This window comes from Ictalurus punctatus, chromosome 19 (assembly GCF_001660625.3).
Source record: "Ictalurus punctatus breed USDA103 chromosome 19, Coco_2.0, whole genome shotgun sequence".
Lineage (NCBI taxonomy): Eukaryota > Metazoa > Chordata > Actinopteri > Siluriformes > Ictaluridae > Ictalurus > Ictalurus punctatus.
In genome coordinates this window covers 8,751,390-8,767,599 of record NC_030434.2, presented here as the reverse complement: position 1 = coordinate 8,767,599, position 16,210 = coordinate 8,751,390, and the positions used below count along the sequence as shown (strand labels likewise).

The following is a 16,210-nucleotide window of genomic DNA, read 5'->3' as shown; positions in this document are numbered from 1 at the left end:
ATCCCCCCCCTTTTTTTTAAATTAATAATTACATCTTACATCTTTACATTAAGAAATGAATGTGTGTGCGTGTGGTTGTCTGAGAGTGAGAAAGAGAAAACATACATTTATTTATTTTTCACACCAAAATATTGAGGCCCCTGGTGGCCCCCACTTTGAAAACCAATGATGTAAGGTATTATATAATTGTCATGAGACATTATGGTGTCTTAGTTCCTTTCTCTCAGTACACTGGCGTTCCATTCTGCTAGTGGAATGGAAATCGACTTCTCAGACATTTTCAATCAGTATAAACATATGAATTGTTTTTATCACCGCGAGTCTGTTAGAAGATGAGTCAGGACACTGTTGGGTTTCTGTGTGTAGAGTATTGTGACTGTGTTTAGCTGCTGGCGAGCAGGGCGATGTTAAAGGGACTGGCCCGCGCCCCCTGCTGGGAAAATAAGTCACACCTCTCTACAGTAACATTGGAACAGAGATCAAAGGAACAGCACAACTAAAGCTTTTTTGATAGTAAAATACTGTATACAACTGCCACAACAAGACTAGAAAATTTACAACTAGTAGTCTAGGTTATATATATATATATATATATATATATATATATATATATATATATATATATATATATATATATATATATATATATATATATATATATATGTGCATGTTTTGCAGCCCCAAAACATGCAGAAATCCCTTTTTTTTTGTATGAACTCTGGTTAAAAAAAATAGTTCATACAACATTTGTGAAGCTTTTTTTTTTTTTTTTTTAAACTGTGTCAAATGTCTTTTTTTGTCTTCCCCGTATCTACACACGAGAAGATTTCCAGGTGAAAGAAACCGGGGCTGTACAACCACACTTACATAAATACTACTGTTTACAACAGATGCATTCATGATTTTTGATATATCCCTCTTTTTGACTGTCCCTCTTAATACATCCCTCAACCAAATTAGCACTGATTTTACATTTATGACAAACTCCAGCAAATCGTGAAAAAATACAGCCAGTAGTAACCTCTATAATTATTTTTATTATTATTATTATTATTGTTATTTTGTCACCATTGTCATCCTTGACTTGCTCACTGGGTGATGTCTGTGAATCTAACACAAACCCTGACATAAAATGTGCTATAAAAAAATAACATTGTGTAGATTAGAATTAAGACACAATAACAGAATTCTTTTTTTCTTCTACTGTGGTAGTCCTGCTGGGGGGGCAATAGAAACTACCACAGAAATTCTGATGATTTCCACTACAAACACCATTACAAACCATCAGCTAACCATTAAAACCATTACAATTATTGGTCCCTAATGGTATCCACTAGACATAACATGCCACCAATAGAAGGCAGCAAATTACCAGTAGAGACCCACAGGGACCATTACGGTTTCCATTAAAACCAATATAATTCCCATTATAACTTTTAAAAGCAGTATAGAATCTCCTTAGCAGGGCAGTGTATCTAAATCATTCTGCATACAGGTATAAATATCAAATGGGGAAAAAATAAGAGAAAATGTGGGATTGAGGAGAATTTGGCAACCGGATTCAGTTTCGTTTCGTGCTAACAAGCCCACGTCATTCTCAGTAGGCACGTGCTTTCATTCTGGGAATCTGAATCTTTTCAGTGATCGGTTCATCGCACCAATAAGAGTCGACTCTTTAGCTCTCAAAAGGCTCACTGCCATTTTCCCCGCAAAAATGATCTGTTCATCGCTTAAACGATTCAACAAAATCTTAATAAATCTTCAGATTCATAACATCATGTTATCGTTAGCATTGTGTGTAAAGTATATTTAAATAAACGTTTTGGGGTTTTTTTTTTCAATGGTAATTGCTCTCTCAAATACAGCGAGTATTCAAGTATTAATACTTACTAATAATCCGTATTAATTATCATTAATAATATTATGCGGACGTGTTTTTAAATCCTGATCACTTTTCTCCTTTCGATGTTCACCTAAGAGAGCCGACTCATAGAGCCGGCTCTCTCGTGAACGACTCATGAGTAGACCCTTGTGTTTCGTTGCCTTGGTCAATGCTGGGTGAGTGATTAATAATGGCGGAGGAAACCATCGTTATTAAAGTCATCTGCGATCACCTCGGATGTGTGGAGTACGATGAGCTTCTGCAGATGGCAGAAGTGGAAGATTTGGAAAATGTTATCAAGAACAGCGACGTTTTCACTGTTATACAACCAAGAAACCATCAAAACAAGAGCAAAAAAATCCTAGTCACTACTAATATCAGGCGCTGCAGAGCAAGAGAGTGTCAGGAGAGCTGTGCTGATCTGCATCTTTGTAAATTTTACCTTGTGGGACAATGCAACGCGTAAGTTTTTTAATAAATAAATAAATAAATAAATATTTATTAAAGATAAATATATCCTATATCTCAGCACTCAGCTAAAACTCATGCTTACTATAATAAAGCATAAACAAATATGTTATATAAACACAGAATGTACATGTGAATATATATATATATGTGTGTGTGTGTGTGTGTGTGTGTGTGTGTGTGTGTAAATACACTGTGTGTCAGTGTAACACTGTTGTAACTTTTTAGTTTTATTCCAAAACTCCACATAAATTGAAGTAATCCAGCTGTACTCCAGTAACCTGTTGTGTAAACAAACCCTGTCTATAGCAAAAGCCAAGGCTATGATTAATTATTTGTCATTCAGACTCACACCCAGTGATACTTCCACCCAAACACACACACACACACACACACTTGTAAAGTTACTACAGTATGTCATTTCCCAGTCTGAGGGACAACTCCATTAGGCATTGCATTCTTTCATTGATATGCTTTTCTTGTACAGACAAAGGTGTAAATACGGCCACAGTCTGGAGACGGAGCACAATTCCAGAGTTCTACGTAAGCACAGCTTACATGATTTGAGCAAAGATCAACTGCGTGTGCTGTTGCTACTGAACGACAGCTCCCTGTTGCCCAACGTAAGCCGAACACACTCATGAGTCATGTGGCCAAATGCGTTTTTAGGTCATTTATCACGCATACCGTAGACGTTGTAGTTCTAGTTATTTATCGGGAAGAGATGGTCAGAAAAACACTTTCCGTTTTCGCTCAGACGTTAAAAATGAGTTCGCGTGTCTAATCCTTAGTAGAACAGATCATTTTAATAGTAAATTGGACGTAATGGATGAGGTTTAGTTCTCAGTAAATGAAGGGAAACTGAGCTATATCGTCCATTCATTAACATGTGTAACTCTAACATGAATGCTAGAGCTACTAATTATACTTCTGTCATGTGCAATTCGCTAGCTCGTGGTCTACTTTCAGATTTTGGAACATAATTTGTATTAGACCTAGTATTAGGGTTTTTTTTTTCTTCCTGCTAGTAATGTTGAAGGCTACTAAATCCAGTTCAGGTCATTATCAAACATTTTACAACCTCAATTCTCAAAAAGTTGGGACGCTGTGTACAATGTAAATAAAAACAGAATGCAGCGATTTGCAAATCTCATCAACACCCGTATGTTATTCACGATAGAACGTAGAAAACGTAGAAAATGTTTAAACTGAGGAACAGTACCGTTTTAAGGAGGAAAAAAAGGTCCTTTTGAATTTGATGGCTGCAACACGTCTCAAAGAAGTTGGGACGGGGGCAACAAAATGCTGGAAAGGTAAGTGTTACTAAAAATAAACAGCTTTTGCAGCCAATCAGGTTCATTGCGAACAGATCAGTAATATGATTGGGTATAAAAAAAGAGTATCATAGAGAGGCGGAGTCTCTCAGAAGTAAAGATGGGGTGGAATCTGGATGGAAGCGTCTGTAGGTCTAAAAGCTGTATATACCTTTCAGCATTGATGATGCCTTTCCAGATGTGCAAGCTGCCCATTCCGTAGACCCTAATGCTCCCCTGTGAACTTTTTTGAGACGACTTGTGGGCATCAAATTTCCTCAGTTTAAACATTTGATTTGGTCACTTGGTCAGTTTTGACTAATCCTTTTCTTTAATCTCTGACTTCAGGTCTGTGTCTCATACAACAAAGGCAGTGGTGAGTTTGGGAACTGTCCGGATAAGGAGGCCTGTGATCGGCTCCACGTCTGTGAGAAGTACATCAGAGGACTGTGTGACGGCAGCGTTGAGTGCAACAGATGTCATGATTTCTTCGAGCCTCATCCAACAAAAGCATTCCAGGCCAAAGGAGTAGCCAGTCATCTGATAAAATCTCTTTTGCTGATCTATCGCAGTATTCTGACACTAAAGGACCACAGGTATGCTCGGGATAAACCTGCTGTCAGAAGCAAGGAGAACCCTCAATCCAGCAACAGAGCCGGTGTATACCAGTCCTTACAGAGCAACGCAGGTAAACTCTAACATGCTGTTCTGCATTATTAAGCCATTGAATTGTTGCTCATGAAATGTATTAAAATATATAAACTTAATTAATCGCATCCACACTATGGTGTATAGAGCATGTGCTCTCTCTGTCCATTTGTTATAGTGAATGAGATTTGCCTGTCGTTTATCAGAGGAAGCTGCAAATATGGAGGTACGTTATTTCTTCTTATTATTATTATTGTTGTTGTTGTTAATAATCTGGCATGTAATCTGGGGTTATTCCCATATTAGTTCCAGGAAATCCTCACTCTGTCTAATTCAAGCATGCCATAATTCTTTCCCAAACTTAATCTAGATATCATACTGTGTGTATTGTATCGTTCTGATTCTCAGTTCCTGAATCTTTTTGGCTAGAAATCTAGGGTGTTAGTACATTTGCCTCGTGCCTCCAGGATTGTGGATTCAGTACCCCTCTCTGCCCTGTGTGTGTGCGCGGAGTTTGCATGTTTTCCCCATGCTTCGGGGATTTCCTCCGGGTACTCTGGTTTCCTCCCCCAGTCCAAAGACATGCGCTGTAGGCTGATTCGCGTTTCCGAATTGTCCGTAGTGTGTGTGCGATTGTGCCCTGCGATGGGTTGGCACCCGTCCACAGTGTCCCCCACTATGTGCCCCGAGTCCCCTGGGACAGGCTCCACGCTCCCCGCGACCCTGTGTAGGATAAGTGGTACAGAAAATGTATGGGTGGCTCGAAATCTACTTAAGTTGCCAGTTTTAGTAAAATTCACCCAGCTTTGCGGAAATTGCATTTCGTACGCAGCATGATTGTTTTGCGTGGTATAAATCAAGCAAACCAGTGTTTATAGCATCAGTGAGTGAACGGTTTGGCCAAAACGGTAACCTCTACGACTTTAAACGTGGCACGATAGGTGGCATTAGGGACGGCAGTTCTAGCATCTCCCAAATATCTGTTTTCATGGGGGTTTTCCTCATAGAAATGCTTCATGGGTTTATTGATTATGGTGTGAAGTAGACCGTAGACCAGAGGGGTCATAGAAGTAAGTTAGGGGGGACATCGCAACCAGCCAAATCACACCCAAATACAACATTGATATGCACTGATTTTCTCAGAAGTTATCATGTCTTGCTTTGTCTTGAGTGGGCTATAACCAGTATCTATCATTTCTGACGCTGATGTCAGCAAAGGGGTGGGGGGGGCTCATCAGATGAATTTTATTGACCTTACATCGTTAATTAATAGTTAGATTTAACGATAACATTTGAACCAATTAACTCAAGCTCTTTAAAAATGAATATTTTGATCATTTGGAGAGGATACAGAACTTTCCCAGAATGCCTGAAAAATGCTGTCTCATTTGATCTCTTTTCTATGTTTTATCATGAAATTGAACATACATCACTTCCATGATGTCAGAGTAGTAATAGCAATGATGACTCGCTCTCGTTAGAGCGAAAAGTAATCACCATCGAAAACGTAAAGAACCGAAAACTGTATTACCCGAGTTCACTCTGTATTTCATGGATATTGCTAACCCGATCCATAAATATGAGAATTACAGAAGATGATCACGTTCTCATTACAAACATGTGCGCCTTGTTTTGGACTAAGGCCTTAATCGGTAACGTTAAGAAAAATGTGATCGTGTCACGTAATGTAGGCGCGGGACAGAAGCAAGTGCAGGTATGGCAGTTTAATCAAACAATAAGCAGTACAGCGGATCAGGCAGAAAACAAAGTCCAAGGCAGACTAGGGTCTAATGATCAGGCAGATAGGCTAAACAGGTCAGAGCAGAAAATCGAGTTCAGCGGGGTAGACAAAGTCGATAACCGGAAATACAAACATGAGATAAGGCTTGGAAATACGACAGAGACCAAGCGACTGGGCGTAATACTTCGCAAGGTCATAGTGCTCAAAAAGTCTCTCATGTAGCGTGGTTGTGAGTGCTGTGAACAGGATGTGATTAGATTGAATGCGAGTGTTCTGGGAATTGCGGTCCATGGCGGCCATGTTTGTAGGCCGCCGTGCAGGATGGGAAATGTAGTCACTGGTTTGCTGTGATATGACAAATCGAACTTCCAGTACTAAGCAGTTTATTTACTAATCGGAGATCTTCTGTCTTGAAAAAGAACCTTGACTCTTATTTGACCCTTGTGTTTCTTGCAGATAAATGCTGGAGAGTCCATTTTGGCGTTCCCTATAAGTGGGAGGTGGAGGTAGATGAGGTTTGGATGGACTTACCTGACAATGAAGTGATAGAAAGAGACTACTGCGATCCAGCCAAGATCCACAGGTCTGTAAGCCATAAAATGCCCGCCTTAGTTTGGGAAAGCATCAATTAGAAGGTGCCTTTTAGCGTTATTTTCAATTTAACGTCTTACATACACAGGCGACTAATCTCATGTTCACATAAAACTCTTACGTTCGCTATTTCTTACACAATACTGTACATATGAAGTGCTCAGATGGTGATCGCATCACCGTCCACGTGCACGTTAAATGTTTTGCTTACACTGTTTTGTCTCTGAAATATGCAAAATCCTCACACTTCCATCACGTCTCATCTCCCATTTGCTACTCACGTTTTACATACAGCTAAATTGCACAGTATTGCTGTAATCGTCAGAGGTGAAAGTGGTGTAAGGGAAAGGCTTTTATGTAAATGTAAGCGTTTGAAATAAAAGTTGCTTGCGTAAGTGTTCATCCCAGTGAACCTTTCCATATTCGTAGTGGTACAGTTCAACTTGGAACTCAAACGGCTTGATTTAGGATTGTATGTTATGGATCTACACAAAATAGTGGATAATAATGGTGGGGGGGGGGGGGGGGGGGGGGGGGGGGGGGGGGAGGATAATGTGTTTTTGCATTGATTGCGTAAGATTTCACCCCCGTTACTGTGAAACCCCCAAATTAGATTACTCGAATGGAAGGTCCCAGAGATTATTAGACAACTTACCCAAACAAACATGCTTGGTCGGGAACACCGAGGAGCTATGAAAACATGTCTAGGACAAATTTCTGGGACGTATTTTATCATGGTTTGGTTATTAAAAAAATAAAATAAAAATCCCAAACTTTGAACATCCTACAGAGCACCATTAAATCCATTATTTTAAAAAAAGGAAATAATACAGCGCAATTGCGACTCTGATTAGAAGACGAGAAGGTCAGTAACCGGGTAAGGAGGGCATAATAGAGAAGCAACCAAAAGCACAAGGACAATGGCGAAGGAGCTGGACAGATCCACAGCTCCAAAACTCAGACTCTCGATAATGCTGGGAATTATGGAAGAGTCCCAATCCATATGAAATCCTATTTGGAGTTTGCTAAAAACACATTTGAGACTCTGCAAACATGTGGGAAAGGGGTATCTGGTCTAATGAGGTTAAATTTGTGCTAAATCTGGTAGAAACCCAAACGCTGCTCATCACCCTAAGAACACCATCAGCACCGTGAAGCATGGTAGCGGTAGCATCATGTTAAGAGTTACCCTTGGCCTCTTGGTTGTTTCTCCCTCCTTACCTGGTCACTGAATTTCGGTTGATGGCCTCATGTAGGAGTCAAGGATGCGCCATATTCTTTCCATTTTTTTAAAAATGGATTTACTGGTGTTCTGTGGACTGTTCGAAGTTTTTCAAAGGCACTGTATGTGCACTGTATATTGTATGTAAGAGAGAATTTTAAATGTACGTGAGTGGTTGTGAACGTTGCATTCATCATTTTATGTTTACATAATATTGACGACAAAAAGTTCATCGCTTGAAGTCTTATTAAGGTTCTGGAAATGCTCACTTTTCGTCGTGTGTCTTTCCTGGTAGTGTGGGCAGTGAGCCTGTGTGTTTTGACACAATGATGCACGGGCTTCACAGGGTGCGGCGTCTCTCTACAGTGTCTTCAGTGATTGAACCCAGCTTCAGCCACACTACAAAGTGGGTCTGGTACTGGGAGAATGAATATAATAAGTGGATCCCGTATGGATCAATTGTAAGTTGAAGGCTTCTTCCTTTTTCTGTACCACTTTCTTTATATAACACTACTCAGGTCATAAAACTACTCAGGAAGTTGGACCCAAATGCAAAATTAAATGACTTAACCAGCTATATATATATATATATATATATATATATATATATATATATATATATATATATATATATATATATATTAAACAAAATTTTTGTGACATATTGATATGCAATATTCTATGCTCTGGAGTGTTTTCTGCTTTAAATGAACACTTATTTTCTCTATTGAAATTACAGAAGGAGATGCATAGGCTGTCCTGCATCAACAGTGAGGCTCTAGAGAAAAAATACCTCCAGTTCCTGGAGAACAACAGCCACGACGTGTTGAAATTTTCTGCTGGTAAACAGTTTTATGAGCTGAATTTCAGAGGTATGGTCAATACCTTTCATTAAAATGTGAGATTAGAGTTTATATACTGTGTTATATCATGTATATGTGATTTTAAAAAAAAATAAAGATATGAAGCAGAGGAACGAAATGAGTCACACAGAGCGAACAGTTAGACGCCGGCCGTCGTTTGTTTCTCTCTTCGACGTCCGGACTGCTAGAACCAGGTAACAGGTTCTACGAAAAAATGATTCCCATAATACCCTGCACATAAAGCACACATATACTTCTGTTTATAATTAAGAAAACCTGAAATGGTTCTGCTATTCATGTTGTTTATAGTCAACGGCTGCACAAAGCATTTTCGTGTTCTACCTTTAAAGTGATGTCTCTTTACTCTTTTTTTTTTTTTTTTTTTGCAGAAGAGGTCCAAACACCTACACTCATACAGGTGTCCCAGGTTTTTGGGATAAAACTGCAATTCCTGAATCTGGATTTCAGGTACAAGATCATATGCAGTTAATGTTTTAAATTGTTATTTTCATAAGCCTGTATTTTATCTAGTTGTTCCCTTCATTTGATTACAGCGAGTCTTACTTGACGCGTCTCACAAGGACTACGTCAGGGTACAGGAACATTTCAAAAAGACTATGAAGGACTTTAGCATCCTGCGCATCGAACGAGTCCAGAACAAGGAATTGTGGGTGGATTTTCAGACGTGAGTAAGACTTCAGACCCTCGTTCATTTTCGCTTCATTCCACTTGGTTAGTTTATTATTTGGAGTAGGCAGATAAGTACTGCTAAAATTGGTACAAAATATTTCAAGCTGAAAATATCTTTATTATGTATTAAATCTATCATTATTATAAATATCTATATTTATAGAGCACTTAATACAAGAATATATATATATAGCATTTAATACAAGAAAAGCTTAAATAGAACACAAAAACTTTCAAAGATATACGATTGATAAAATAATTAAAAACAAATACAAGACACTTGCACAGAACCTAAAGCCCTTGCTTCCTTAAAAGGGGTGGCATCCTTAAACGAGCGCACACCCCTGGCAGGAAGCTTAACACCCTTGCTGAAAAGTCAATAAATAGTTGTGTTGTTGTATTATTAACATTATGCTACATCGATATGACATTATTAATATGTTAATATATTACACACATTCACACACACACACACACACACACACACATATATATATATATATATACACAAATATATAATCAAAGTTATTCAACCCCCATTCCAAATCCGATTTATTGCCAAAATTACAGACTTTCAGCTGTTTGCAATGAACAAATCAAACAAAAGCAATAGAAATAGATCAACACAACGAATGCTTCTCATAAAATGCAACTTATAATGACTCCTGATTTGCAAACTACATTGTATTCTGCTGAGTCCCAACACACCAGACAAAAATCGCAGCGACCCTTGGTTCTGTTTTACATCGTGCAGCTTTACTGTTACTGCTGTCTTTTATTCCTAGGAAAAGAGAGCGAATGAAAAAAGCAAACAGCCACAAGAAATACGCCGAGGGAGAGCGATTGTTGTTCCATGGCACCAACGCCAACAGTGTTGACGCTATATGTCTCCAGAACTTCGACATGAGGGTATCTGGAGCCAATGGAACAGTGTACGGGCAAGGTTAGAAAAGCTCATTCTTTGGCTTTTGCACAAGACTGCGTGGTACAACATGGTATGGTGACAAATCTGTGATTGGAATGTCTGAAGTCAGAAGTCTGACATAATGCCAAAGTATAACATAATGACATGAAGGTTATTGGAATGATGCTATTTTAATCTATTCTTAGTCCCGTGAGCTTCATTTCAGACTGCCCACATGCGCTGCCATAAGATTAAGCATTTTTTGGGCACACCGCTAATCTTATTTTACTTGGCATGTGGTTTCATGTAAAGAGACAGACAGTACATTTGGGAAGAATCTGGAAGAAAAAAGTCTACCAAGAGACACAGCCTTCCATGTGGAGTTAGTAGTGGCATCATCATGGTGCTATTTTTATGATGACGTTTCCCAGTGACAGCAAAGCATTGCACAGAGATATCGACACTGGTTGATAAAACAGGAAGACGGGTTTTCATTGGTTATTGGCGGACACTGATATTCAACCAGAGTACAAGTAATCTTGGAACTGGATCAGGCCGTACTATGCTCCACCACGCTGTCAAAGTGAAAAATGGCTCTAAAATGTATTTGTTTTAATACTATGATGATTTTGTTTATTTGATCTGTTACAGGAAGTTACTTTGCCAGGGATGCAAAGTATTCCAATGATTACGCAGATCGTTACGGTGAAAGATCCATGTTCGCATGCAGAGTGTTGGTTGGACAGTACACGAAAGGAGCATCCCATTACCGCAGGCCTCCAGCCAAAGATACAGCAGGAAATCTTTATGACAGTTGTGTAAATGACGTACGCGAGCCCACCATTTATGTAGTGTTTGACCGGCCCCAGGTTTACCCGGAATTTCTGATAACATATGAGAAGACCAGGTTTCCTGAAGAGATCAGCATTATTCCGTCTAATTGCACAGCAAATGTCAGCACGTGTAATTCTGTTTTCGATGATGTGAGCCAAACAGCGAGTGGGATTATCAGCTCACCTCACAAGGTAAACAATATCACCTTCGGTTCAACTTGTACAGGAGAGACATTAGCCGCCGCGAGCATTCCCATAACGGGAAACTCTTTTTTTTCTGCTTTGGGTTCGCCAGTGAAACCAGAGAAAGATGTCTCTTTGGACACTCAGACAGATGATACAAATAGCCTAAATGTAGCTCAGAAAAGTGGGCTGTGTGTTCGTTCAAAGACGACTCAGGGTTTAACTTCACTCAGCAGGTTGCTAAAAGAGTCAGATCGGGCCTTATGTACATCTGTTAAAATTCCAGTTTTCTCCGGTTCAGATCGTCTTCTAATCGCTGTTGAACCTAGCTTAACAGATAACAGTATTCAATCTGGGATCGCCAAAAACCCACAAGAGTCTTCGACAGTTTGCGCCTCTGACTTATCCACTGAAAGAATGTCTCAGAGATCACGGCAAGATTCACAAAATGCTGCACGTCTCAGAAGCCTAGAGTTCGCTAAAGCAATGACTGACACTATGGATCCATTTTCACCTTCTTCAGACAAGGCCAGGATCCCTGATGCTTCTTCAACCTCCTCCGTCTCCATCTCAGAGATGGAGAGCAAAAGCTCAATGCCATACAACACCAGTTGCTCTTCAGCTCTTAATAAGTCTCCCTCTGATGGTTCCTTGTCAGGATCCTTAGCTTCCTTTTATGAAACTCGCTCTTGTGAAAATACCAGCCAAAGGTTTAATGCCGTTGATGATGTATTTAACGTGAGCCAACCAGCAGGTGTGATTAGCACAAGTTCACCTCGAGAGGCATACATCACTTCTGCCTCAACTAGTACAGGAGAGGAATTCCTCACTTCAAAGCCAGCTCAGGGTTCAACATCGCTGAGCTACACTGGCTTGTCAAGAAAGTCAGGCCAGGATTTGCTTGCATCTGTGAAAATCCCAGTTTCCTCCCATTCAGATAATCAGCTGCTGATCTCGGGTAAGTCTAGCGTAACGGATAAAAGTATACACTGTAAGCTTAGCCCAAACCCAGACTTGGTCACTACACAAAACTCTCAGAGCTCACAGCAAGTTTCACAAACACCTGCAGCCCGTAGCACTATACCAAGTTCTACAGCCACGCTTCGAAACCTAAGCTCTGATGCCTCTTCTGCCAGCAGTCATTCAGAAAAGGAAAGCAAAATATCAGTGAAGTACCAAACCAGTTCCTTTTCAGCTGATAAGCAGTCTCACTCTGATGGCTCCTTGTCAAGTTCTTCAGTTTCCTTTTATGAAATGCAGCCTGTTGCTTTTTCCAGCAAACCAACTCCTCCGAAAGCCCCTAAAGAAGCAGAACAGCAGCAGAAGAACATCTTACAAGCTCAACGTGCGCGGAAACCTTGTGTGGTGCAGTGATTTTAATTTAATCGTTTACTTTAAAACGTGATCGGGGTCATTATATCTTAAGCTGTATTTAATACTGAGTGAATAGTTAAACTGTAATATTTGATTGAAGTAATAATTTGTTTGTAAACATACATTGTCTTCAGGTTACGCAGTTCATCTTAATCTGCTATAATTGTTGCTCCGTACGTCTTACGAATGCAATGTATTGTATGAAGAAATCAACAGCCTCTTATCTAAGATCTTCTGAACGGTTGAAGGGTCTGTTCTTGTGTCTGAAGTCTGAAGTTTTAACCATTAAACAGGCTTTTACGCCTTATGTCTGAAAAGACTGAATTATAATTGGATTGCATCTGCATATGGGACACCGCTCATGGGCAGTTGAATGAAATTCCCCCAGGATCTCCCGGAGAAAAGGGAGGGGAAAAAATGGGTTGCTTTTGCTGTAATGTATTAATGATAACGTAAATAGAATTTGAATCAAATAGAATCTCGATTTAAATATCGCATCGAGAAAACTATCTCTACTGGTATCCTTTATATATCATAGTAGATTGAGTTTTCTAACAAATTTAGCTTAACCTGTGTAATCTACACAGTCCATCACACAAGGGCATGAATCCAGTTCTGGTACTGACATGTACCATCAGGCTTAGGCACTGTAAACCCCAAGAAGTACATCTAAGGACAGTGACACCGTTCCACATTGAATACTGTTAACTCTGGGAAATAGTTATGGGCTATTACACAGTTGAAGCACAAGCAGTAAAATTCCATAGCCAGTAAAATTCCTAACCCTAACCCTAGTGTAAACAGGGCCTATGTGTGTGGCAGCATGTCCTTATCAACACAAACACAGCTGCCACAGCTGGTCTAACAGCTTTCCAAAACTGTTAGTGTAATTTATTCGACCTACATACAGCCTTTAAAAAGGAACATAATTAATTTTTTGAGTTATTATTTTGTTCTAAACAGTTTAGGAATGTTATGTTCATGGGCTAGCTAAGCGGTGCGTGAAGCATGGCCACCCTACTAATATGTTATTATTACCATTATTATTATTATTATTATTATTAGGGGGTCAGCACCAAAGGTCCATAGGCACCCTTTTGTTATTCTACCTTTTCTTCTTCTTCGTCTTCTTCTTCGTCTTCTACTTCTTCTTCTTCTTCTGGCTAGTGTGTCTATGGCAGCCCATAGAACTGTATGATAAAAAGTTGTGAAATTTGGCACACTGATTGGGAAGGGTTTAATGAACATTCCGACCAAATTTGGGCCAAGTGCTCTAGCTATATCATCAACACTCTAGCTTTATCATCGGGTCCAATTTGGGTCTAATTTGGAAGTATGTGTATGGTCATAACTTTTGAACCGTTTGTCCAAATCTTTAAAGCCAAGCATCCCTGGATTCCTTGGGTGGAGACATCTAGACACCTAGATTTTCTGCCATCTTAGTTTATGTGAAAAAAAAAATAATAATTTTTGCTACTCCTCCTACACATTTTGTCCAATCATCACCAACTTTGGCAAAAACTTCTACCATAGATACATCTTCAGAGTAAGCCTAACAAAAGTTATCAAAAGAATTTTGAATACTCCAAATGGCTTATCCATAATGAACCAACGAATCTGACGGTGAAGTCGCCAAACAGGAAGTGAGGCTGTATCTCAGCAATGACTTTATTACTTGGAGGCATAACACTGGATCTCTTCAGTTCGTTATTAGTTATTGTTAGCTAGTAATGTTGAATCCATTAAGGCAGCGTACATCATAAGATGAAGCCTAATGTTATGTTAGCTGTGACCTTTTTTCTAGCTTGCTCGATGATAAACAACTGCTGCTAAACTGTCTGCCTTTTATGATCCTGCTCAGGCCATATACAGATAGGGGGAGGAACATTAGGTCATGTACTGTTGGTGATTAGTATTTTGTCCCACCATAGATTGCCACCCCAAAAAAGTAATTGTGTCTAACCTGGCCACCTCACTGTATATGGTCTAGCTACACCCCTGGTTATGTTGGGGTTGAAATGCAAGCACAGAAAGAAAGAAAAAATGGTTCTGTTTGGCTTTTTTTATTCAGACCAGAATAATAGAAACATCCGCTACCTATAGCTGTGAATATAGAACAGAGTCTCGTAGTGAATTGCGTGAAGTGGACCTGGATAACACATTGTTCAGCTGATTGTACTCAACCCATTACCATCTCAAAACAATGAATAAAAATAAAATATAAAATATTCTAATCCAAATGACTGCACTGTAAAGAATTTCTGCCATTTCTACGATAGTATTGTTTCACAGTGGTATAAATACTTTAGACGTGTTTGATACAGTGGTCCATGTGAAAATAATAAGAAGATGAAGAGGAAGAATTTTATTGATATAGCGCCTTTGTCTATCCCAGGGTCACTTTACCATCAGTATGATAATAAACAATTCTAAAGTAAAATGTACAAATATTTTAAGAATCAGAAAAAATCGCGACAGTTAACAGAACAAGGTGAAGGATGAAGTGACGGAAAGTATTACGTGAGAGGGGCTGGAGCTACTCGTTTGCAATCAGCACTGAGTGAAGAGATTTTGAAGAGGGTTTTGAGTTGTGTTTTGATAAGTGATTACTAAAGATGAATGATGAATAGTGGGAAATATTTTAGGGAAGCAGGTAAGTGCAACAAGTTTAAACAAGAGGTAAAGCCGGACAATGATAGGGATTGTTAGCCCGGCTAGGTAACTAATGTGTACCAGCTACATTGTTACGTTAATAAGCATATAACCCATGACCCTGAAATGTAATGATTGCTTTAATAAAATTTATCGGATTATTTTGGGGGGCTCGGTGGCTTAGCAGTTAGCACGTTTGCCTCACACCTCCGAGTTTGGCATGTTCTCTCTGTGCTTTGCGGGTACAGGTATTTCCTTCAGGTATTCCAGTATCCTTCCTCAGTCCAAAGACATGTGTTGTAGGCTGATTGACATTTCCAAATTATCTGTAGTGTGTGAATGTGTGTGTGCTTGTGCCCTGAATTGAGTTGGCACCCCGTCCAGGGTGTCCCCCGCCTTGTGCCCCTAGTCCCCTTGGATAGTCTCCAGGCTCCCTAGGATAAGCAGAACAGTAAATGGATGGATGGACTTTGTTAGGTTAGCAACGTGTAGTCCTGTAAAATACAGTACAATGTGCTATTACTGTAAACAAATCAGAAGAAGATCTGTCCACGCTGCTTTACATCACCAAACAAGGAAATTCACACAGGCTCTACTGAGAGCGGTGACAAAGTTTTCACAGGTATTACATTTACAGCCTGAATCTTTTTAACTGTAGAACAAAGTAGCACACAGCTATCAAGAGTCTTTATTAATGATCAAGTACTCATAAATTTGGGCATGTGGGATATCAGAGTATCAATCTCTGTGGAAAGAAAGAAAAGCTGCCTTGTCTTAATACTGGCAAATGTCAGAGCAAATAAACCAAAGTGTATATTTTCAGATTAGTCACCAGTGAAGACTGTA

At 39.4% G+C, this 16,210-nt stretch overlaps 1 protein-coding gene across 1 annotated transcript; it reads left to right on the top strand.

Annotated features, from left to right (window-relative positions):
* The first annotated feature begins 2,005 nt into the window (after nt 1-2,005).
* LOC108279671 (protein mono-ADP-ribosyltransferase PARP12) lies at nt 2,006-13,019 on the top strand. Its single transcript, XM_017494005.2, has 12 exons — nt 2,006-2,344; nt 2,838-2,973; nt 4,012-4,351; nt 4,490-4,537; nt 6,509-6,635; nt 8,161-8,326; nt 8,605-8,737; nt 8,826-8,922; nt 9,118-9,196; nt 9,283-9,413; nt 10,204-10,361; nt 10,974-13,019. The coding sequence occupies exons 1-12, from the start codon at nt 2,073-2,075 to the stop codon at nt 12,710-12,712; spliced, it is 3,426 nt and encodes a 1,141-aa protein (XP_017349494.1). The 5' UTR covers nt 2,006-2,072; the 3' UTR covers nt 12,713-13,019.
* Nucleotides 13,020-16,210: the final 3,191 nt, after the last annotated feature.

Coding starts and splice junctions, on each gene's coding strand:
- LOC108279671 (XM_017494005.2), top strand. CDS start 2,073: ATGGCGGAGGAAACCATCGTTATTAAAGTCATCTGCGATCACCTCGGA. Junction 6,636..8,160: donor GATCCAGCCAAGATCCACAG/GTCTGTAAGCCA, acceptor CTTTCCTGGTAG/TGTGGGCAGTGAGCCTGTGT. Junction 9,414..10,203: donor TTGTGGGTGGATTTTCAGAC/GTGAGTAAGACT, acceptor TTTTATTCCTAG/GAAAAGAGAGCGAATGAAAA.